This window comes from Scomber scombrus, chromosome 9, assembly GCF_963691925.1.
Source record: "Scomber scombrus chromosome 9, fScoSco1.1, whole genome shotgun sequence".
Classification (NCBI taxonomy): Eukaryota; Metazoa; Chordata; class Actinopteri; order Scombriformes; family Scombridae; genus Scomber; species Scomber scombrus.
Genome location: NC_084978.1, coordinates 21,559,341 through 21,582,864, shown reverse-complemented (window position 1 = coordinate 21,582,864; position 23,524 = coordinate 21,559,341). Strand labels below are relative to the sequence as shown.

Genomic DNA, 23,524 nt, shown 5'->3' with positions numbered 1-23,524 from the left:
GATCCATGAATAAAAATTAAACCAATAGCATTTCTCATCTGTACAGCAAAGGTGACACTTACCACCTTGTACTCGTCAAGATTCAGTGAGGATCAGCTTATCACTACAAAAAGAGCCCTTTTCCATGTATTTTTTCTCCTCAACCATCTCAACAAATGCTGTTTATGAATGTTCACAGTAGGTTAAGCACCTGGCATGCTCAGAATGAAAGACAGGAACAGAAACCAACTGCGCTTGCTTTTTTTTTGGCAGATTGACAGAATTAGGGAGGGTTAAGGGGGAACTAGTGATTAATGATAATCAAGAAAAAGTGATATAAATGTGTCTCCTCACTATGTTATTACCATCTGTATATTCTACTCAAGAAATCTAATCCATGCTGCATTTATTTCTTATTAAGTGTATTCATTCATTCATTCATCTTTTCATTAAGGCTTGTTGTTGCTGTGAGCGGGTAACGTCAGCAGAGGGCGTTATCTCAGCCAGCTGTGGCGGCCCTCCACCCCACCTCCTGCCAGCAGAGGAGTTTCTTTATCCTGAGGGAGAAGCGGACATACATCCACAGCGAACAGACGAAGAGTCTGGGGAAGAACGGCATGATGTCGGTCCTCCTGCCACTGCTGCTGCTGCTCGGTTTGCTGCGACCCTGCACCGCCGTTGGAGACTCGCTCACCCAGGTACCTGTTGCTCGCCACAGACACACGCGAACGCACGCCCACACACACACACGCACACACACCATCTTTAAGCTACATCCAGGCAGACAGACCAGACAGAAAACCTTAAATCAGATGACATCAGTATTTTCCAGTAATGTTCATTCACACCTGTGTTGTCAAGCCATAGCAGTAGAATGCATGTTATGGTTCTTTGACTTTGATTGTAATTTTTAAGAGTAACCTGTGCATGTCTATTGTAGTCATAATTTAACTTGTATGTTAAGAGGGTTGACAACTAAACCACAATAACACAGCTGCAAAGGTGGGTCCATGACAACTGTGGGTTCATGTTTGGCATGTTATTAGGACAGGAATGTTCCTCTCCACTGAAATCATTTAGCAGTTTCTTTGCCCAATTAAAGCACCTGAAATGGACTGTACTGTATTTGCTAGAACACTCATTACCACAGCTCGTTTTATAGCTTACAGGTGGTGATAATAATTAGCAGTCAAACTAATGGTCTCACACCAGATGAATATGATGAGGCATGTAAAGATTAAACTGTGTAAACACCTTATTTTAACTCTGCACTTTATGAGAGTTGCAACAAATAGCTTCTTGTTGCAGTTTTTGTTATTGTAATTAATTTACAGAGTTCAGAGGTTAAGTCTTTTTCCATGTGGTGTTGATATTATGTAAATGGTCATGGTCACCACGAACCACAACAAACAGTTAGTACATGTAGGTTACAATCAGCTACAGTTAATGTTAAAAATGACACATTTTGACCTCTTAATGCCCAATGGTTTATGACTCTTCCAGTTCCTCCTTTCTATGCATACAGGATTCATCACACAGGTTCACATCTGTTATGCAGACGTGAAGTCAACTGTGTAAAATACCATGTGTCAGTGTTTGAATTGAAAGATATAGTACAGAGGGATATTACTTAACGATGGGTACAAATCCACTGCAGTCCAAGCTGCAGTATTTAATTTATTCAAGTGACACTGTCTCTTTGAGAGCAATGTTCTCCTCATCTGTTGACACTGGGCTTGTGTTATGTAATCGGGCAGATGTCAGTGGGCCGACACACATTAAAAAACAACAACAGTGGTATGAGTGGGAAGAAAGGTGAAAGTGTTGCACCTTGTTTATTTAGTTAATGCCTTTGAAACGATTTGCTGCTGTGCGTATGTTGATGTTTGCACAGGAAAGAGAACAGAGGGCCTCGCCACTGTTTTTCATCCCATTACTATAAAAGCACATTCAAACTGACACTTTTCACAGAAACAGACCTTAATGAGCTTTCGTGATTATTTTTTCACAAATATATTTGGAACACAATTTAGATGTCATTATATTATAAACATATTTGTGATACTACTACAACTAATATATTAACTAACAACACAAGACTGTAAACTGGCAGTCAGTTATTTAATCATTCATGATTTTAAATTAGTATTACTATACTTCACGGCACATTTACTCATTCACAATTTTCAGGAGTGTCTTGTTTGTCAAAGAGAAATGGGGGGGGGAAGGGTTTTTTTCACTCAAGTGAAACAACAAAAATCATTAAAAGGAGTGGGTGACTGAAATGTTGTAAAGCACAGCACCCATAATCAAATATTTGTTTAAAGAAGTGAGAGAAGGGCAAATCCACATCTTGGTCTAGCTTTTGGAGGGAAAATGTGAAGCATTTGTTTTTTTTGCATACGTGTCTATACAGTAAGCACAATTTATGAGATGAATACTATACCAAATAAGGGCTATGTGACAGTGTTGGCTGTTAGCCAGCTAAAAAATGATGACCTACTTATTACCTGTGTCTGTACCCCCAGTCATGTGACGCATCCATAGATGGCACCATATACAAATACCAGGCAAGGACCCTAAATGGGAATCACACAATAAACTTCAGTGACTACGCTGGAAAGAGTGTCCTCTTCATCAATGTGGCTACATACTGAGGATACACCTTCCAGTATGTGGGTAAGAAACAGCACCACAGGCGTCATTATTTTGTGTAACAGTATAAAAACCAAAAATAATGTATCTTTCTATTCTATTATCAGAACTGAATGCACTACACGAGGAGTTGAAACCAGACGGACTTACTATATTAGGCTTCCCCTGCAACCAGTTTGGGAAACAGGAACCGGGGCAAAGACATGAAATTCTGCCAGCTTTAAAGTGAGAAATCTTTTTATTTCATTGCAAACCTCTATTAAACCACTGTAAAAATAACCAATTATTTAATGACAGTGAGATAAGAGCTATATAATGTACTGTCAGGTGAAAATCTTGTTTCTCTAAAATTGCTTCTTTTTGGGAACTTGAAAGTATCTTCTACTGGAATTTTTTTTCAAACTGTACATTATGTGAAAATATGAGAATCCCCTCAATTTCAGTCACAAGGATCTCACAAGATGGTATATATAGTAATACAATGTGAATAACTGGATGTAGAGAGGAATTTTCAATAATGGTAAATCCTTGGTCAATCAACAAGACTTCATTTAATCAGGGAGCATGATCAGTTTCTGGTAGTGGGCTCTCACACACATTTAATTTATGTAATCTTATATCCATAGCAAAGCCTTTGCAGTACACTGTGTGGTTTTGCTTAGCTTGGAGTGAATCTAGGGCAGCTGCCAAGCTGCAGCTCATTAAGCACTGGTGGAACATAATGCTGAAAGGCACGTCCACTGATAAGCTCCTCTCTCTGGATTCCAGGCATGTCAGACCAGGCAATGGATTTGTTCCAAACTTCCTGCTGTTTGAGAAAGGTGACGTGAATGGAAGAGATGAGCAAGCGGTTTTCACTTTCCTTAAGGTAACTTTCCTCTTTTAAGATATGAGCAGCTTGCAGACAAGAATGGGGTTCAAAAACTTGAACTACCTCTGATGTATAAATCAGAGGTAGTCTGTTTTATAGTACTTCAAATCACAAAGTGCATTACAATTGCCATTTTCCAGCTCTGTACAAATGTTTTTTTGACATAGCTATATGTCATTACTCAGCATTTCTTAACTTTAGTCTAGGTGTTTTGGAAATAATCCACATTCTCTTTTATCATCTGACCTGTTGATAAGTTTTGGGATCTTCATGTTTACTTAATATTGCACAAATGTGCTCATTTCCAGCACAGAAATGCTTAACTGTGATCTGTTAACAGCTGTCTGATTTTGAATATATCTTAGTCCCTGAAAAACATTCTCACTTGGTTTGCTGGCTGTATAAGATGAAGAATAAAGTAGACAATTTTCATGTAAATGGTTAATTTAATTAAAAAGGAGGTTTTCCAGATAAAAGTTGGTCTTGTGCCTATCTGTTGGGTGGAGGATATTTACTTTACTGTGCACAGAATGTGTTGCTCCCTCATATATCCTGTTTTGGGTTTGGCTTTTTGTTTATGCAGAGCTCCTGCCCGCCAGTTGGAGAAAACTTCTATAACCCCTATGGCAGATTGTTCTGGGAGCCTCTTAAGCTCAGTGACATCAAGTGGAACTTTGAAAAGTTCCTGGTGGGGCCCAACGGGAAGCCAGTAATGAGGTGGCACCCAAGCGTCAACATTTCTGAGATACGATCCGACATTCGCAGACACCTGTTCCAGCTATACACACAGCAGGTTTTTCAGTAGATCCCTCACTCATCATGCAGTATTGTACATCTAATGAAGTAAATGTTACAATATTCACGGAATAGCTTATGTAGAATTCAAGAGAGTTGGTGTTAGAGTAATGTAACAGTTTCTGATGCAGGAAGATGGCATGTTGAATGAAGAGGAGGCTTGAAAACAGACACTCTGTGGTGCCTCTTCGGAGTCTTGGGTTCAGGGCAGCTCTTCAGTGCATTCAGGCTGCCCTACAATCCCACAGCATCATGTCATCTTCTCAACACAGGACCTGTTAGCGATTACAGCCTAAATGTTAATTACTTCCAATAAATCATTGAAAACACACTTCTGTGCAAGCCTTTCTTTACTGGAAACTGTTACTGTGTGTTGTGACATGGGGAGGTGGCCCGCTGACATTTCTATATTGCAAGAAAAATGCACAAAGAATATGAATAACCAAGGTAAGATGCTACTATACATTTAGAATAGATTTATTAAGCCAGTCAAATACAAAAAGTCTCACATGTGCTTTTGCCTACAGCAAAAAAGAAAAGGGCTAAAACCAAGAAAATACAACTGCCAGTAAATACAGCGTACCTTTCAAAGTGCAATTCCATTAATGAATCATTTCAGCTCTCACCATTCAGATTTTGTTCCCTGTAACTTAATAACTTGTTTGATAAAATGGAGCCTTTTTAAAAAATTTGCCTGGACACATTTTGAAGCCCTTCATCGACTACCTGATAAACAACCTAAAGAAATCTTGATGGGTATTCGGTTTAGTCAGTGGCTTGATTTGTGATTGGATATACCATTTTTAAATAGTTACACGCGTTATCTTGAGTTGTGGATCCCGTGTCTCGACTCAGGGCTCTTGACTTTGTGTTACAGCAGTTCACAGGTCAGTCGACGAGGCACATGTTGCTGTTAGTTGTTGAAGTGGACAGAGAGCAAAGCCAGACATCCTGGCAGAGGCTGCACTGCTGTAACACTGAGTCTAGAGCCTCAAAAATACCGATTTAATTCTTCCTCTTTCTGCTGCTTGAGCAGAAATCGTATGTTTCAGTAGTAATTAAAGTACTGATGTGTGCAGTTTCATTCATTACAACTCATTAAGATGAAATAATACATATTTGAGGATGAAGATTAAGGTAGCCATCATTGTTCCCTAAAGGTTTTGGTGCTGTAACCTCTAGATGCTGCACGTTGGGGCTGAACTGTGGGTACAGGATACAGTAAGATGAGTATGAATATCAGAAAGAGTGGTCAAATAAATTGTGGTCAAGTAGAAGTGTTGTGTTTAATGAGATTAGGTCCATCATCATGGAGAAAAAAAAAAGGTTGCGTATGTACTGTGCATTGTGTATTGTGTCTGATACAAACATACAATGTCAATAGCTACAATATATTGGGATTACACTAACAACATAGAAAGAACAGCATTACTAAAGACAATGATTTACACTTAGTCAATGCAACTATCAAAACAGCAGGTTATAAATAAATTATCAATAATCACAATCATCTTTTTGGTATGATACCATCAAAATTCATTTCCCAAAATCTTTGTATTTCAACAACCACTTTTGAACAGTTACACATATGGGACGTTTCTATAACATCGATGGTACTGAAGAAGTCTTCATAAATCAATTAACATTCACATTGTAAATTCTATGATTCAATGTACCTATATAATCATTCATTGTTGGAATGAGTATATGTAGTCTTATTCATATTGGGGAATGGCTTCCTGTAACCCTACAAGTAACAAACTAAGTGTCAGGTTGTTACATATCTGCAGAGAAACAATCACATAGGTATATTTTCTGAAAAAAAAGAACAATGTTAATTATTCAAACCTATTTAACAATGACTTCAGTTCCTGATAAAAAAAAATCTAAATAATATTTCATGTATATACTCAGAATAGCGAAGTGTTTCACAAATAGCCTTATAAAACGCAAGTATAAACAACATTACAATAGGATATCTACAGTTCAGTAGGAAAATTATAGATCAAATCACACCTTTTCAAATCAAAAACAAACTGATTTCATGCTACTACCCAAATTCCATTAGGTGGGTACGGTGATGCTTTAGTGCTTTCCAGGGTCAATGTTCTGTCGCTCCCTTTTTCCAAATCCTGCTGCTGCGGCTGCAGCTGCTGCTGCTGCTGCTGCTGCTGCAGACTGATCTACACACACAAAAGGAGCAAGACTGTGTTATCCCCTCAGTCACACCCTTTGCTGCACTACACTTTCATTTCAATACAAAGTTAGTATGATTCACCATTGACTGGACTAACATTATGACTCAGAAAATACACAAAAATCAGAAGTTAGTAATGTCTGCATTAAAGGATAAGGCTTGCAATATCCTGTAATTTTCTAGTTATCACACTCCATGAAAAGAACAACAACAACAACAACAACAACAACAATGAATTTATCTACTAACAAGTATTGTCTGTTTTAGCTTCATATAGAAAAGAAACTCAAAAAGTATTTAGAGACAGATCAAGGTGTCAGTGGCGGTCTACAGGTTACAAAAAGCAAGCTTGTGACTGGAAGGTTGTCGGTTCAGGCCCGGTTGGGTAAATCTGGATGGGCAAAGTGAAAAAACAGTGCTTGAGGTGCCATCAATCCTAACTGCTACAGTGGAGCTGTTCAGTGGCCGGCAGATCAGACTAGCTGTACAAGGGAACTTTCAGGTGTGAATGTGTAACTGTGTTTGTTACAGGGACAGTCAGTGGTAGTGTTTATAATGTGAAGTCCTGGATATTAAATGTTCATCTGCAGTCTTCTGTAGAGGTCCCAGTAATATGTTTGTTTAAGTGTACTGAAGATGCATTACATGACATGGTTAAGCTATTGTTTGAGCCAAAATAAAGTTTTACTTTTTCCTCACGTTAGGATGTTTGATTTGAAGGAAATGTTATTTTAATTCTAATTACAACTGTTCTAATTACCCATCTGTTAACTGCTCTTTCATCTGTTTCACTTTGTGGGTCTTTCATTTTTCACTCTGCCTTGAGTGTTTTGTCAGTGATTGTTCTTTGGTGTGCCTCTTTCCCTTGTCGATAAGCATGGAGGCTGCGGTAGAAATTGTATGTGAAAGTCTTGACAGCATTTTAGGTGCAAATTCAAGAGGATTATCTCTGGTTACCGCAGTTACAGTCAAATTAAGTGTACCTGCAGAGCAGCCACCCCACACTAAACTCACATTATAGCTATGTGGGTCTCCTGTTTTACCTGCAAGATAAGGATGCCATAGTGAGTACATTTCCCTACTAGATAATAAAAATTTGTGACAACACTGATGTTACCAGTTACATCACACGTTTCACAAAATAAGATATTCATCAATGTTGCGCCACACCTGAGTGCTTACTTTGATCTTTAATGTTAGATTTTTAGTTTAGATCCTCCTCTTACTTAGGAGTTAGTGACACCAAGCTTTGGGTTGCTGCCAGCAGGTTGTCTTCAGTGTAAAGCTAGGCTGCAGCACACCCAGACACAGGAAGAAGCCATAAGATGACTGCTGCTAGACCCAAGGAGACATGAGACCAACTGCTCACTAAGAGCTATGCATGTTTCAGCAGAGAAAAGGAGGAAGGACAGATGTCTCACTCGGCTACTCTGTGCTGCTTCTACGGACAGTCACGGAGTAGTCCAACTAAGTATTGATGACACGCTTTGTTGTTTACAAATGAGTTTTTTTTATTTGATAAATATGGGAGCTTATATGCGAAAATAAAGCTGGTTTAAATTCAGTCATAAAATCCAAACGCACAGCGAGGTATCTCTCCAGCTGCTAAAAGCGTTGTCAGCCGAAGCGTTCATCACACAAGGGTTAGACGAGCAGATGGTAGAGACGCTGGTACTGGTCTGTTTAAACAGGAGTTTAACAAACTTCGACCAATGCTGTAACTTCATGCAGTCACTCACTCACTTACAGACAACCATGGTTATAGGACTGGTAGGGATGAGTCATTAAAACCAGATAACCGAATAATCATTCGAGGGGACTAGCGTTGACCTTTGTGCTGTGGTCTGCTTTTCTTTTCCATTGAAAAACTCTAATGAGCTCTTGAGCTCCACCTTGTGTTGAAGTAGAGCATGACACGCAAGTGCATTTTTATTCCTGCCCTCAGCTACTTTGACTTGGTACTATGTTAGCCTGCTAGCTAGCTGAGTGGAGGGAACATGATGCAGACAAAGCCACACAAAAGTCCAGTGTGGAAAAACTTTAAGAAAGTAAAGGTTCATCTTGTCAGGTGTGGAATATGTGGAACAGAGTTGAGCTATCATGGATTCACATCGACAATGCTGACTTATCTAAAAAAGCATCCCCCTACTGTGAAGGCTACTAAGGGAGACATACCTGATGGTAAACACCAAACTAGTGTGTCAGCATTTGTCACAGCTCCTCGAAAGTGTGACAAAAGTAGTGACAAAACTAACGTTACGTCTCTCATTGCTAACATGAATTTAAAGGATATGCTCAGCGTTGTTTATGATAGGTAGAAACAAAATTCACGCTGTTATATTCTAGGGGTCTGTAAGCCTGTAAGATTTTTCTCTCTTAATTAATGTGTTTCTGTAAAGAAATGAAGGCTTATTATCATTTAAATAAATAACTTTAAAACAAGTTTGCACAGTTAAATATTGTTTGTTATGAATATTGAAAGTTATTTTTTGATGCATTATCTATTTAGCCCTTGTGGATGTCGGCATGCAGCGAATATTCAGTTATACCCACCGGTTAACTGACCATGACAAAATGGGCTCATGCACATCCCTAGTGGCCGCTCCAGCAAAAAAAGGTAGTTTTGGTTTTGGTCTTTTCATGGGATTTGTTAATAATAAGGTGGGAACCACCAGCCTTAATTATTCAGTGTATGAAAAAATGCTGTACCATACCTGCATTCTCTGGTGGTGGTCTTGAACTCTCCCCTACTGCTCTGGCCCCTCTGGACTGTGGGAATGACGACTGCCAAGGAAAACCCTGACCAAAGAGAAAGCACCACCTTAGTTCAGGTCATTAAAGATTAACATTCCTCAGAACCAGCAACCCTCAAGTCTGTGCTGTAACCTAATAATCGATATATTGAACGAAAGAGTTTTTAACTCAGAATTTGTTAGGTGGCTGAGTGGAGCTACAGCCAGACCTAATTACATGTGTGTGTTGCTCCCAACAGTTACAGGGAGTATAGGTAAGAGAAAAAAGAGCCTTGTGAACTCAGTGAGCCTGAGTCACTCCAGAGACAGAGTAAGAGGGACCTTAGAGGACCCTTACCGGGGTAACAGGCTGGAAGTCTCGTACAGGGGGCGGTGCTGCGGCGGCTGCGGCTGCATTGGGCATCCGGGGAGGGAAGTGTATGGGCCAGCCCTCAAGGCCCTGCGGTCCCACCTGCACAAAGGGACCACAGTAGGGAGGGCTCAGCGGGCCGTTCACTGAGCCTGACGTGGGGTCTGAGGTACGTCTTTCCTGCTGCTGCCCCTACGAGGGATCACAAGTACACACGTGATCCCCAATCAGTGCACGGCTGCTACTCTCAGCGAGCGCAGTGGCCCTACTGCTGACCTTCAACCCTACTGCCGCTGCCTCCCACTGAGGAGTGTAAATGTTCCACCTGCTGATCGCAAATGCACTGACAAATAAGCTAGCTGGAGTTAGGCTCTTGTGCTAGAGTACTGATGTGTCCACTATGAACTTTTAACTGTCAACATCTAAGTGAGTGCATACTGTCACAAGGGGGCGCTAGTCTGCAAGGTTTTACCACAATTCACATCATGCAACATGATGCCTTCAAGAGAACACTTTGGCCCTCAGTTAATGTGCTTGAAACCATAGACAAAATGACCAAGCATATTGTAGCACCTCTCCAGGCTGACGGCACCATTTCATTCAGGATTTCAGTATGTCTGCAAATATCAAGTTCAGTCCTGAGCTACAGCCAGTACCTGTTTGTGATGCTGCATCTGCAGTCGCTCCAGTTTACACCTCTCTGTGCGTTCTCTCTGACACTCGTTTTGTGCCTGATGAAGCTGAATGACACACACAAACAAAAACGATCAACCAAATCCCACTTTGGAAAGCATCAACTGTTGTTCAGTGCAAGATACAAAAACATATGCTTTCGTGTGAGATACAAACATTTCCTTCATCATGCCACATATGAGACAGTGTGCTTACCTGATTGGTCAAATTAGTAATCTGACCCTGCAGTCTCTCAACTTGTCGCCTCAAGTCTTCTTTTTCCTCATTCATTCGCTCCCTGTCACTCCGCTCTTTTCTGAAGTCTTCTTCAAAGATTTTCACCTATAAACATTCAAAAAAATGATTAAAACCAGCTAAATGTGCATGTCTCATCAAATAAGCTACCAGGGAGCTAATCATGGTGTGTTTACGACAAATCGAGCATATGGTTGGCAAAGATAAAGTGAGCAGCGTTATATATCTTTACTGAGGCTTAATTACAAAACATTTTTCCACATCTACTGCTCTGTTTTGTCTAATTGCAAAGCACTATATTTGGTATTTAGTATAATATATTTGGGTTCGTAAGTTGTAACTGTAATAAAGTTAGTTGTTTGTTTGTGTTAGGATCACAGGGAAACGTTGCTCTGGCCCAGTGGTCACATCCTCTTCCACACTCCGTTTTGTCTAATTACACAGCACTATATTCGGGCTCATACATATTAATAGTAATACCACATCTCTGCACTGACATAATATTGTAAAGCTAGTTGTTTTTTGTGTGTTGGATTCAGCTCTTCTTGATGAATCAAGGAGAAACTTAACAGCTTAGCTTAGCTGAAGCTGTAAAATTTCTCCTGTCCTCTACCAGACTCCACTGTGTCTGATTCAACAGCACAATATTCAGCCTCATATCACGAAACCAGTTTTCTTCCAAATATACTGACATTTTAAAGTATTTAGAAGTATGATTTTTGTCAGCTGTTATCGAATTGCTTGCACCATGGTAACATGATAGCCAAGAGTGTTTTGGGAGATTTGCATTTACCGTCAATGAAGGCACCACGATTGTTAATGAGAAAACATGGTTTGTGGTCTAATGCAGATCTCCAAAGTGCCAGCAAATTAGAGGGGAGCTCTGAGAGCAGGAGGGAAGTTAAACATTGTTCATTTGCATATACTATCCACATTGTAATGATACGATGCTGGTTGAAAGACAACAAAGTGTCCCTTTAACTAGATGAATGATGACTGCAGCAGAAGTGTGCATATGTCTTGTTGCATGTTTCACCTGTTCCTTTAGTACAGCAATTTGAGTGAGCAGTTCCTGTTTCTTCAGGTTATTGGCTGCATCGGCAAAGTTACCCTGGCCAGGCGGTTGTTGGGAGGATGAAGGGGTGTGCAGGTTTAAGGCTTCTTCTAAAGCCTGGAAATAACACAAAACAAATCTTACTCAGATGTATTACATAGAAAGACAGTTTGCTGTCCATCTCTGTTCTCTTTCTGCCATACTAACCCTGTTGAGGCGTTGGATCTCCTTCTCCTGGTACTCTCTCTGTTTGCTGAGGGGCAGCAGTTGATCCTGCAAGTAGCGAACCTTCTGCTTTAGCTCAGTGGTCTCAGAGTTTAGACATTCCTTCTCCCCCTGAAACATATACACCCCAAACATTTAAAAAGACTCTTTCTAGTCTACTTTTTCACGTTTTTTTCTGTGTCCTGGTTTTGAATGTTAATTCATCTGGGCTTTGTGTTATTACTCTCACCTGTACATTTTCAATCTTGGACTTGGCCAGCAGCAGCTTCTTGTCATAGTCGCGCTGCCTCTGCTCTCGCTCCGCTTCCAGTTCAAGCACAGTCTTCTGGGACTCAGCGAGCCGTTGTCTGAGGTCTGTGATCTGAGAAAGAATGTAAACCCTTTAGTTGAGGAAAACACTAATCACAGTGGTAAGTTATCATTCTCATGAACAAAAACCAAAACTGATTCTTAAAAGTAGCAGTGATAACAACTCTCTGGTAAAGATAAACATCAGCTAATGCATGTGTAAAGATACAGACTTAGAAATGTGTCAGGACTTTGCGTTATCAAATTATAAACTAAGCCGCAGCAACAAACACATTTGCAAACATACGCAGTTCTTTTTTTGTGTAAAATATGAACAAATTTAGTGACGCAAATGGATATATCTAGGCTTCTGTGGTTTAAACCCAAGACTACATGGTGTCCCCGTCTAACAAAGTGTGAATTTAGTGTGTTCATCTTGTGGGTGTGTGCACAAGCGTAGGTGTGTGAGTATGAGTGTGAGCGTGTGTACATATGTGTGTCTCTGCTGCCCTCTGACTGCTCCACAGCAGGAAGTCAGCGGGTACCAGAGAGGTAAGGGGAATTCTTGCTGAAATGTGACAGGCCTTGTGGTAAGTATGCTGAGATAGCAAGCTATTGCAAGATTGCACCTTTTCCACTGGACAAACACAAACACACACACAGACACAGACACACACACAGACACACAGCTGCTCACTACCAACTGATGCACACAAACATATGTGTCCTGTATTCCCAAATGACAAAATCCTTGCTATCTGTTGGCATGGACACTTGATACAATTTGGATGGTAGAAAAAAAAAACGATTATTCCACTGACATAATGTGAAATGAGACTTTTGTGGTCACAATGCTTCAACTTTTACTGCTTCTGGAAAGACAATTGCGTTCTCTTTTGTTATAATGTTCATCTAGAGTATTTTGTAACCCAGCTTCTCTGTACTGCCGTAAGTTTAAGAAAACTATTAACACAGAGACCTGAAAAATTCAAATATATTCAAATATTGTTTACAAAATGTGTACTACTACTACTACTGTACTACTGATTAACAGTAGCAAAAGTAATTCATGAAATACATGAAATGAAGTGCCAAACAAATATTTAAAGCAATTCCTGACCCTTACATTAACAAAGCACTTGGTTACTAAACTTAACATCTACAGAGGCTCAAATGAGAACAGTGAAACGACTTAGCTGCAATACAGTTAATTTTTAACCCTGGGTAACAGATAAAGAACAGTCTATTCCACACATGTATCTTGAGAAAAGGACCGTTTTCTAGAAAATGCAACAAAAATACTCAACATGCTCTTTATATTGTACAATTTATATGCGATATCCAAACCCTAAAAGACTCCTGGAGGTGTTGAAGTTGAGAACTTTGTCACAACTCAAAGTGAACATAACATTTAAAAAAAAAAAAAGATACATTAACACTTGGGGAATTGGATTGAACGGACTGGATATCAAAAAAATGAACAAACGTGTTGATCTTTGTAAAAGTGAGCTTTACAATGAGGAAAATGAACATGTTTTCTTGAGAATCGGAGAGATTTAGGTATTATTTCTCCTTTAACAGCTCTATATCATCAGAGGACACCGCGATGTCTTCCCACACCCTTCACAACAGACGTAAAGTCATTACTGTACCTTCTGTTCAAACTGTGACTTCATGGAGTTCCACTGAATGTCCCACTGCTTGTTCACCTCCAGTACCTGTAAGCAGCACCAGAAAGTGAAACAAAATGACTCTGAACATATAGGAAACAAAACACACAGAGACTTTCCCCTATGGCAAAAGAGGATGAGCAGTAAGTGCAAAAAAAAAAAGAAAAAGACTCACATCCTTTCTCTGCTTCTCCAAAAGCTTGATCTTCTTTTCATACACCTCTACATCACATGGTTTAGTTGGGGTTTTCTCTGCAGCTTTTCCACTCTGGGGGCACACAAAACATTCCTAAGTCCACAACATTCCTCCATTACACAGACCCTGCAGTGTGAGCGTTTATACATGGGGATGATTTAAGTGACAAAGTAACTGAGAAAACATTTTAAAAACATATTTAAGTAAATGGCAAACATTTTATTTCCATGAAACTGGGTTAACACTTGTGTAAATTAGCTATTCAGGAGTCTGTTTTCTTATAAAAAACCAAAAAGATGTATTATAATTTAAACTACCTTCTGTGGTGTGCTGGCCTCCATCTTAGGTCTTACAGCAGCTGATTCCTCCTTCGCTGGCTCCTCTTTGGCCTCTTCAGTGTCAGACAGTGCTGCAGATGCTGCTGCTGCTGGCCCTCCGGTGACCAGCTCCTTTAATTTCTGATTCTCCTGTCTGAATCAGTAAGAGAGTGAGCGTGTATGTGTGTAGTAATTGTGAACAAGAGCCCTTCCCAAACTTTGAAGGTGAATTTTTTGGTACAGCCTCTTCCTTTGGGAAGACCCAACAAAACCCGCTGAGTACAATGACACCAGCAGAAAGCACTGGAATAATCCCCCCTCCATCAAAAGTGAAAGCATGTTTATCTGACAACATCCATCACAAAGTATGTTAGCAAAATAGTCATATTGTCATGAAAAAGGTCACAAGATATTAAATTATTCCACAGTTACAAAAAAACAACTAAAAGAATAACTGCACTCATTGTTTAGTACTTAATAGCATGGGCTGACAAATATTCCTTCTAATCTTACCAGCAATCATATTTCTACTCCCACAGAAGTGACACAAAGCCAGCTAATTTTAAAGAGAAGGAGAGACATTACCTCAGCTGTTCCAAGTCTCGATTCCTGATATGATGATCATCTTCCATTTTCTTTCGAAGCTCATTGTTCTCCTGCCTGAGCTGCTCACAGAGAGTCTACGCAGCAAAAAAACAAATATCGCAACATTTAGCATCGCTCAGTGTGATGACATTGTCAACATGTTCTTACGTCTGTACTCTCATGTAATCAGAAGATATTGTCTTTAACGCAATGTTGCAACGAAAACGGAAATTAAAATGATGATGGCGTCCTGTGAATGCGTATGAAAATAATTATGCAATGTTTCCCACAGCTTTGGAACAATTTTTTTTTTGAACATGTTAAACTATATTTCACATTTTTCATCCTTTGAACTAGCAATCATCATTTGTTTAAATTTATTTGAGAGGAAAAAAACAATAAAATTAGAATAATAAAACCCCACCTTGAAATAACAAGACCCAGTTTTGTATATAAAAATTTAGCCTGTAATACATTTGAAAAGTGGTGATGCACTCAAACTTAAAAATGTACATTTCCTATAACTTGCATGGCACATTTCTAAATAAAGTCACGGTTATTACAGTCAAAATTAGAATTTGATAAGCAGTGCACTCAGCAGACATCTGGCCTACTGGTCATCTACACAAGTGTTTGTGTTTTATCAATAGTAGCAGTAGTTATTTATTTGTGCCCAACCCACATGAATTTAACCACAGACCAAAACCGCTGCAAAGGGGAAACAACATTTGTCAGAAAAGAACACAACTTCTTACACATAACAGTCTTTTATAATCACACAGCCAGAGGAAGTCAATATGATGAAGGACATTCTTCTATAAAACGTTGCCCTTAAACGATCATTTTATGACATGCACCAACATCATCATATGTACAAATCTGTCACTTCATAAAAGTCATACAACTGCATTTCATCTCACAACAGCTTGCTAACTTTTTACAGTTAATAGCATTACATTTACATTTATTCAACAGCCAAACTAGCATTTCTTACTTTCTCATACAATCAGACTGCTGCATACCTGTAGGAGGGAGGTCCTCTGTTCATTCTTTTGGACTTTAGAGGAAAGATGGTGAAACTCCACAGCCATGCGACCGAGGTGAGCTAACAGCTGGTTTGGGTTGGACTCCTCTGCGAATATGCTGAAGGAGCTCTCTAATCTCTTCAGCTGGCTTGCTAGCTCGATGTTCTCCTGAGGCAGAAGGGGGATTACTCCTGCCACTGACCCGGCCTGGAGATACCCACACAGGTAAACAAACAGTCAGTCTTTCCTCTCGAGCTCACTGATTGGGCAAGCTAACAATTACATGTGCATTTCAAAAAGCACAAGACTGAAAGTATAACATACTTATAATCATATTAAAACTATTTCTATGACAAGCTACAGCAGGATTTTCTCAAAAATCAAAACAGTTGGATTTAAATTTAGTCCCTGCAGACTACAGTTGGTTGTGGCAACACTTTTACAAAAAAAGACTCTGTTCTGTGTTGATTTAGGCTGCTGAAATTTAGAGAATTTGGCAATCTAGTTTATGATATTTTTACAACATGTCTGAATAATTCTGGCAGAGTGTCCTACTAACACATTCCCTAGGATGTAGTGTGTGAATGAATCAGCGGTGTAATTCTAGTCAGTAATAATCCTGGACTTTCCCCTGGCTGACTCAGGCTGGAGCTACCAGTATTGAGTTTGTTGATGAGTCACCACGCCAAGGATATGTTCCAAATATTGGGGAAATAGCGATAAAAGGAAAGGCTCTATATTACCTTAATAAATTACACTGAATAATAATTGATCTGGTTTAGCTTAGCACTGGTAACATTGTGATATTCTAAATATACCAAACTGTTTGTTAAAATGAAAGTTGACTTTGGAGCTAAACGAATTATGAAATTCAAGAAATTTGAAATCCTGTGATGGTTGGAAAATTATTTTTTTACTTATTTTTTTTTTCAAAAAGTCTAGTACGCACAGTCAAGGCTTCTGATGTCTTCCCCTCCATATTCACCACCTCAAACTCTGACAAGGCCTCCTGTAAAGACCATAAAGTTACATAGCACCATACTACATGCAGTGTCCGTAGTTGCTTCAATAAAAGATCCTCCAGTTGAGAGTTGTGAGATGTCATATTCTGACCCTCGTACTGTATACATGTGTACATTATGTTATTTACAATCATCACAAAGTTGTTACTGTCTGACACAAAAGCTCACACTCACATTTGGCTTCTCGGGCTGGAGGGCCTTCCCTAAACAGCTTGCTGGCTCCTCCTTCTGCTCAGCAGTGGGGTGCAAACAGGGTTTACCCTGATCTGAAATAAGCCATGATCAATACCAAAGTTAATCCAAGTTCCTTAAAGTAGAACAGCATACCATCAAGCACAGCAATAAACCACAAATATAAAAATATATTCAAAACAATACATTAATTAAATGTTACTTACTTTGTGTCTCAGTCTGAGCGGGCCCTCCAGTACACAGACTAGCTGCAAAGCTGGAGGACTTGAGGGCCTCGTTGTCTCTTACAAGTTCCTCCACTCTCTGTCGAAGCCTTGATGCCTCTGATTGAGACTCTTCCAGCAAATCACCTGCAAGTCACAGCGAGATCTCATCTCTGTCCAGCACTTCTCGTGAACTTAGTTATTTTTTCCCCCGACACTGCCACAGTGAAGCTTACGTGAGGAGACTCAAAGAAAAATGTCAGCACAGGCAGTAGTCAAATAAGATGTGATGTGATAGAAGTTTGCTAAGAAGTTGCGTGCCTGTGACACTCCTTTGATGAGTCACAAAAGGAGCAGTCAGACCATTAACAACAATGGCAAGCAAGCTTTTCCACAAACTACTTATGAGGATGATCAGGTTTTACTACATTCTCCTAATTCGCTACATATCAGTTTCCCTCATGCGTTTGTTTGTTTTGACTGGAAATACAGTGGTGTAATATGTTATGGGGGCAATCATATGATGCGTGTTTTGGGTCACTTGACTTAATATCAAATAATAATTAAGTTAGTGCTGCTACAAAAGCAAAAGCTTAACATTGTTTTCTGTAATGGGATTTTACATACAACACTAAATAAATGAATGTATGTATATTCCCAAATCTGGATACATACAATCGTCTTGCGTTAAGATAGACAACAGATGTGTAATGACAAAGAGCAGCTGGCACTGGCGCTCTGTGCGTAGCCTTGATGCAATCACATCCCCTTTAGGAACATACCTAGGCTCTTAAGCCCCTTCATCCTCTCCCTCAGTATGCTGTTCTCCTCCAGTAGCTGTCGATAGCTGCTTCCCCCTCCGGCCTCCTCCCTGGCCTTGACCTCACTCCCACCCGGATCATAGATGCGGTACGGGCCTTTCCCTTCCATTGCCGTCGTTCACTTCCTAAACATGGTCCTCTGAACTGAGGGAAGAAGACACCAACTGTTATTTCTTTTAAATGATCATTACATTAAGTACCAGATATTGTTAAGTGGAAAATAAAGGCTGAGAGATCAAAAACAAACAGCAGTACCTAACCTTTAAAAGGAAACTAACAGTGCTGATAGGAAAGACTTGAAACACAGAGCGCTGATTACTTGTGTCTACAGTGTTTAGTGCAGTATACCCTTTGAAATAACAGACACAACCACAGAAACAATGACTGCACCTTTTTGCATTGCAAAAAGTAACATTTGAATCCCATGATAAAAGGTTAAAAAAACAACAACCCTACACTCATGGACACAAATAGAAAGTGGAGGAAATTACCTCAAGTTTCAGTATTAAAGCATTATCATCACCTCTTGCTTCTCACATTCCTGATTTAGGTATCACCTGGCACCACAATCCATACGGTTTTACAATAATACATGTGTCCCTGTTATTTCTCGATGGTGTATGAAATAGATAGGAAGGCTTCAGACATCCTAATGAATACCATGTACCCGTAGTGCTAACCTCTACGTCCTTTCTCCCACTTTATAATTTATAGCAGGATGAGTGTATACTATGGGTGAAGTCCGATGAGGAGAATAAGGACCAACAGGCAGCTTTTTCAGAGGAGACAACAACAGCAGTAGCAGCAGCAGCAGTAGCAACAACACCACCATGATGCTACCCTGCCGGTGTGAAACCTTTATGATAGCTAAATATGACAACGTTCATATTTGAGGGGGGCGGGGAAAGGACAAAAGCAGAAGAAAAATAGCACTAATTGTTAACACGAATCCTGCCAACAAACACCTAGACAACAGACGCGAGTCAAATACAGCACAATATAGCTAATGATCGCTACCTCGATTGGCTGAAGAGGGCTAATATTAGTTTTCGCTGTTGTCATGCAAATTGCTAGCAACATCCTCGTTAGCTGTCGGCTAGCTAACACTTAAGATGACTGGACAGTAAGCGGCTCGCTCCTCTTTATTTACTCACTACGGATACTTTTATCGATACAGAAAGCGGAGTTAAAGCGACAAACCGAAGAACAAAGAGGTGTCTTTTCTAGCTTGGATACCTTTCAGCTCGCCGTGGCCTCTCGTCTCTCTGCCCCGACATGTATTGCGGAAGTGGTCTGTTGGTCTGTGCTGTAACCTGGGAAATTCCACCTCACAACGTTTGATGTAAACACAATGATTGACAGCCGTGCGGACCAATCACAGACCAGCTCTCTGTCAGCTCAGCACCAATAGGAGCCACTCAGCGTAATGTAAACACTGGAGCAAAGTGCTTCACATTTCATACTTCACGGTACAGACTATTGCAGAACTGACACCAATGTTTTACATCATGCATCCTTCAAAGACATGTGTGGATATTCGTATGTTGTAATAATGGCTCATATGACATGATCAAGAAAGAGCCAGCTATTTTTTTCTTTGAATCGTGATTATTCTAATTCAAAAAACAAAAAACAAAAAAACTTCTTTAACTCTTCAAAGTCAGCACTAATAGTCCGTGGGACAAACCCGAGCCTCTTCTCTGAATTGCTTTTATCTTCATTGATGAATTTAGAGGGGATAGGGCTGGTGGGAGTTTCTGTGATTGCATCATATATTTCCTCTGAACTAGTTCAGTAAAACCTCATCCGAATTACACTGATACACTTGTTACGCTAGAGGTTTAAAATATATTTGTCATATAGGGCTTCAACAAATGATTTTCATTATAAATGTGTTGTTAGAAATATCATAAAATAGTGGAAAAAACTCCCCCTTAGAACTTCCTGGAGCCCAAATTGACATATCCATACTACTTGCTTTATCCAACAAACTTAATGTATTCAATCTACTATCAGTAAATATTAATATTTCATGGCTGGAACTTTTGATTTTTAAGGGGCATTTTTCTTTTGAAAAAGACAAATAATTATCAAATAGATGCTCGTTTTTGGTTGACTAATTAATCAAGTAATGTTTCAGCACTAATTGTGAGCTTAATAGCATTGCCTGGCCTGGGTTATCTTTAAATTTGAAGCTATATGTTATGTTGTCCTAGTGTTGAAGTCTATATAATTTATCAGTGTTCTGCCTTTCCACATTAAACACTGCTGGGCCATCATATCAAGACATTTTATTTTCCTTTAGTCCAACTTGGAAAAGGTTTCACGAGCACACAAAGAACCTGAATATTGTCAGAAGATTAATTCAAAAATCACTTCTGCTGCCTAAACGAAATGTAGATGAATATATTCATGTATTACTATAACTAGGACCTACACCACATTAAATTTCTATTTATAGTTTAATTTAGTGGGAGTTTATGGGGTTTACATTTTTTTGAGTTACTACATTTTTGAAGTTGAGTGTTTGAAACACTTCACAGTTGCTGTAGGCCTACCAAAGGCCAAATAAAATAAAAATAAAATGTTAAAAAAGATGTGTCAGTCATGAGTTCAGAGCTATTTGTGCTGAATAATACAGTATAGGTTGAACAAAACTGCCAGATCTTCATTACAGACCACTGACCAAACATGAATAGTTTAGAGCAATAGTGACATCTTGTGGGAATCAACAAATGGGTAATGAGTGGTCACATTTTCCCCCCAGGGAGTTGCAAAAACTCCCATTACCTAGTTAACTGGAAGCACTAAGTACATCTGATGTAATTCAGCTTGTGACCCAGCACAATTTGACTAAACCACTAAAGGGTACTTGCTAATTACAAATAGTCTGGTTTCCACTGGGTATTTCATATCTGTGTGGAACACCACTATAAATTTAGTAACCATTAGCCTCATGTAAGTCACAAGTCAAGACACATTCTTGAATGTCAACAAAGACGATTAACACAATTATACCCCATAATGATTTAGATCTCAGATCAACAGCCACGGAGCTCTTATTAACATGCATGTTATGTAACTTAGGAAACTCCCAGTTTGCAGTTTCATTAACACTATACTGTATACATGATTAATGATAAACTTAAACTAATCAGAATCACAATTTTTTTTTTCTTTAGGGAACGTGCAGATTGACTAGATTACACTAGTAATACTCTAATGTGCAGATACATGCTTAAAGCTAAATAAACTAGTTTATTAAGAGCTGTCATGAAAAGTGTCAACCAGCCTAAATAGTACCCTCCACAGTTAAAAATGTAGACTAGGCCTTCTTAAAATGATACTACAAGAAAAGATTAATGAGATGGCGAGTGAGTGAGAAAACACCAAAGACAAAAAAGACAGTGTGTAATGTGTGTACTCTGTAATGGATGTCTGTGCTTTAATAACAATAAACCTTATTTGAAAATCCCTTTCACCCATGTAATGCAGTTTAAAGAGCTTTAGATTCAAATAAAGAGTCATGCACTTAACGTAAAACCATATACAACATCACAACAGCATAATATGACATCTTAGACTGTATAGCATGTTGATTAGCAGTGCCCCATTGGCCAGAAAACAATGATAAGATATGTCAATGTGTTCCTCAGCTGGGGAGGAACAAGCAAACATTACAGTTGACACACAGAAGTTGTTTTTTCCTCTGTGCTGTGCCTGCCACCAAACACCTTGTACTTCTTTATTGGTGAACAATGTTTCCATCTCAAGCTGCTGATATGCTGAAAAAATATTAAGTCCTGCAGGGTAATCACACTCTTTGTTTTCTCCTCCCACCTACTTTTTCAAAACATTTTAAGGCATTTTTCCCTCATTGCAGAGACAGGAGAGCAAGCAGATGACTTGTGTGAGAGAGTAATCCTCAGATTGAAGCCCACAGTGTCACAAGTACAGAGTTTGCACCTCACCCTGCTGAGATACAAGGACAGTCCAGTCTCCCATCTCCTAGCAGCAGAAATCAGCAGCTGATAGTCATTAGCTCTGTGCTGCTTAATACAAAATGTCCTTTTGTTAGCTGACTGGTAACTCCAGCTGCCGTCTCAAGGCCTTCAACTAGCAAAAAAAAAATGGACTGGATATGCATCAACACCAGATAGAATATATCCTCTAGTTGAACTGTAACAGGCTCCTTGTGTCTTTTTTTTCACTTAAAAATCTAAAATAAAGACCAAGAAACCAGCATGCCAAAATATCAAGTGTATGTCTCTGAGGCTTATGTATAAATAATAATAGCAATGTCTAGCTACATGTATCTATATATTCTACTTTGTCATCTAGAAAATGTAAAATCTTGTTATTGTATTCTTAACATGGATTGAGAAACAGTCCCATATTTTATGATCTGTTGATGTGATATAATGAAAATGACACCTAAAAAGAACTAATGATTTAATAATACAGAAATAATGATCAAGTTTAAAATAAACATTTTATATAAAATAATAATACAAGTCAGAATGTTCAGTATTTGTCTTTTCACTGTGTTACATTTGCCTTCTATGTTATGAGTTGTTCTTCCACAGGAAGAGCAACTCATTTCAGTTACAACATGACATTATTTCAAACCACCTTAAATAAAACACAACAAAAGAAACAGACAATGCCACGGATAACAACGCATTAAAAATGTTCTGTTACTACATTTCAAATGTTTAAAACAAATAAACAACTCACCCACACATTCAGCTTGTGTCTGAGAGGCACTTTTTAAGGAAACTGGTGAATAGGGGGGAAGCAATTTCACTGTGCGATTTGGGGAATTCCCATAACAGTAAAATGGCCTGGTGTGTGTCCAACTGTGTGGTCTGCCTTCATTGAGTAACACAACACGTGAAAAAAAACAACACTAAAAGCATTTCATTAATTTTTGTACGGCTTTGAGCACATACGCCACACTGCATCGATGCATCTCAACATAACTGAATGAAAAGAAGACGCTGCAATGAAAAGAAAGTGATGTAACTAGAGCAGCATTGAAGAAAAACATGCAGACAGACTATATACTTACTTGTATATGGTGCAGTCGTGTACATGGCTTGTTTGCATGATTACATCCTGATGCCACAATAATAATCATGAAAACACAATGGAGACATGTAGATAAAAAGTCAGAGGACAGGACAAGTTTGAAATTTTAAACTGCATGTGGTAGGAGCTGCTCTCAACACCACCACAGTCAAAAGTTACCCCAGCTATCAAAGGAAAATTCAAAAAACAGTGTATATTTTGACATCAATTGTATATTAACAATGTGCCATTGAAGTAATCTCCTAATCTCTCATAATTATCATCAACTGGGGCAATTTCAGGTTGGGTGTGCCATTAAAACCAGAGTGC

At 39.1% G+C, this 23,524-nt stretch overlaps 2 protein-coding genes across 7 annotated transcripts; one reads left to right on the top strand and one right to left on the bottom strand.

Moving 5' to 3' along the window:
* Positions 1–518: 518 nt before the first annotated feature.
* On the top strand, positions 519–4,631 carry gpx3 (glutathione peroxidase 3). The gene is made up of 5 exons (XM_062425027.1): positions 519–677; positions 2,508–2,658; positions 2,742–2,859; positions 3,403–3,502; positions 4,089–4,631. The coding sequence occupies exons 1-5, from the start codon at positions 597–599 to the stop codon at positions 4,308–4,310; spliced, it is 672 nt and encodes a 223-aa protein (XP_062281011.1). The 5' UTR covers positions 519–596; the 3' UTR covers positions 4,311–4,631.
* A 936-nt stretch (positions 4,632–5,567) lies between these two features.
* tnip1 (TNFAIP3 interacting protein 1) lies at positions 5,568–22,882 on the bottom strand. 6 transcript variants are annotated; one of them, XM_062425022.1, is made up of 18 exons: positions 22,862–22,882; positions 18,086–18,268; positions 17,307–17,450; positions 17,083–17,174; positions 16,836–16,895; positions 15,884–16,093; positions 14,862–14,956; positions 14,277–14,430; positions 13,939–14,031; positions 13,746–13,811; positions 12,035–12,166; positions 11,788–11,916; positions 11,563–11,697; positions 10,488–10,613; positions 10,256–10,339; positions 9,588–9,791; positions 9,212–9,296; positions 5,568–6,483 (listed from the first exon to the last, which is right to left on the bottom strand). In XM_062425022.1, the coding sequence occupies exons 2-18, from the start codon at positions 18,231–18,233 to the stop codon at positions 6,386–6,388; spliced, it is 2,055 nt and encodes a 684-aa protein (XP_062281006.1). In that variant the 5' UTR covers positions 18,234–18,268; positions 22,862–22,882; the 3' UTR covers positions 5,568–6,385. The 6 variants fall into 6 exon arrangements, with proteins under 6 accessions (XP_062281006.1, XP_062281005.1, XP_062281004.1 ...); XM_062425021.1 differs by lacking the exon at positions 22,862–22,882 and adding an exon at positions 19,361–19,430; XM_062425020.1 differs by lacking the exon at positions 22,862–22,882 and adding an exon at positions 19,325–19,400.
* Positions 22,883–23,524: the final 642 nt, after the last annotated feature.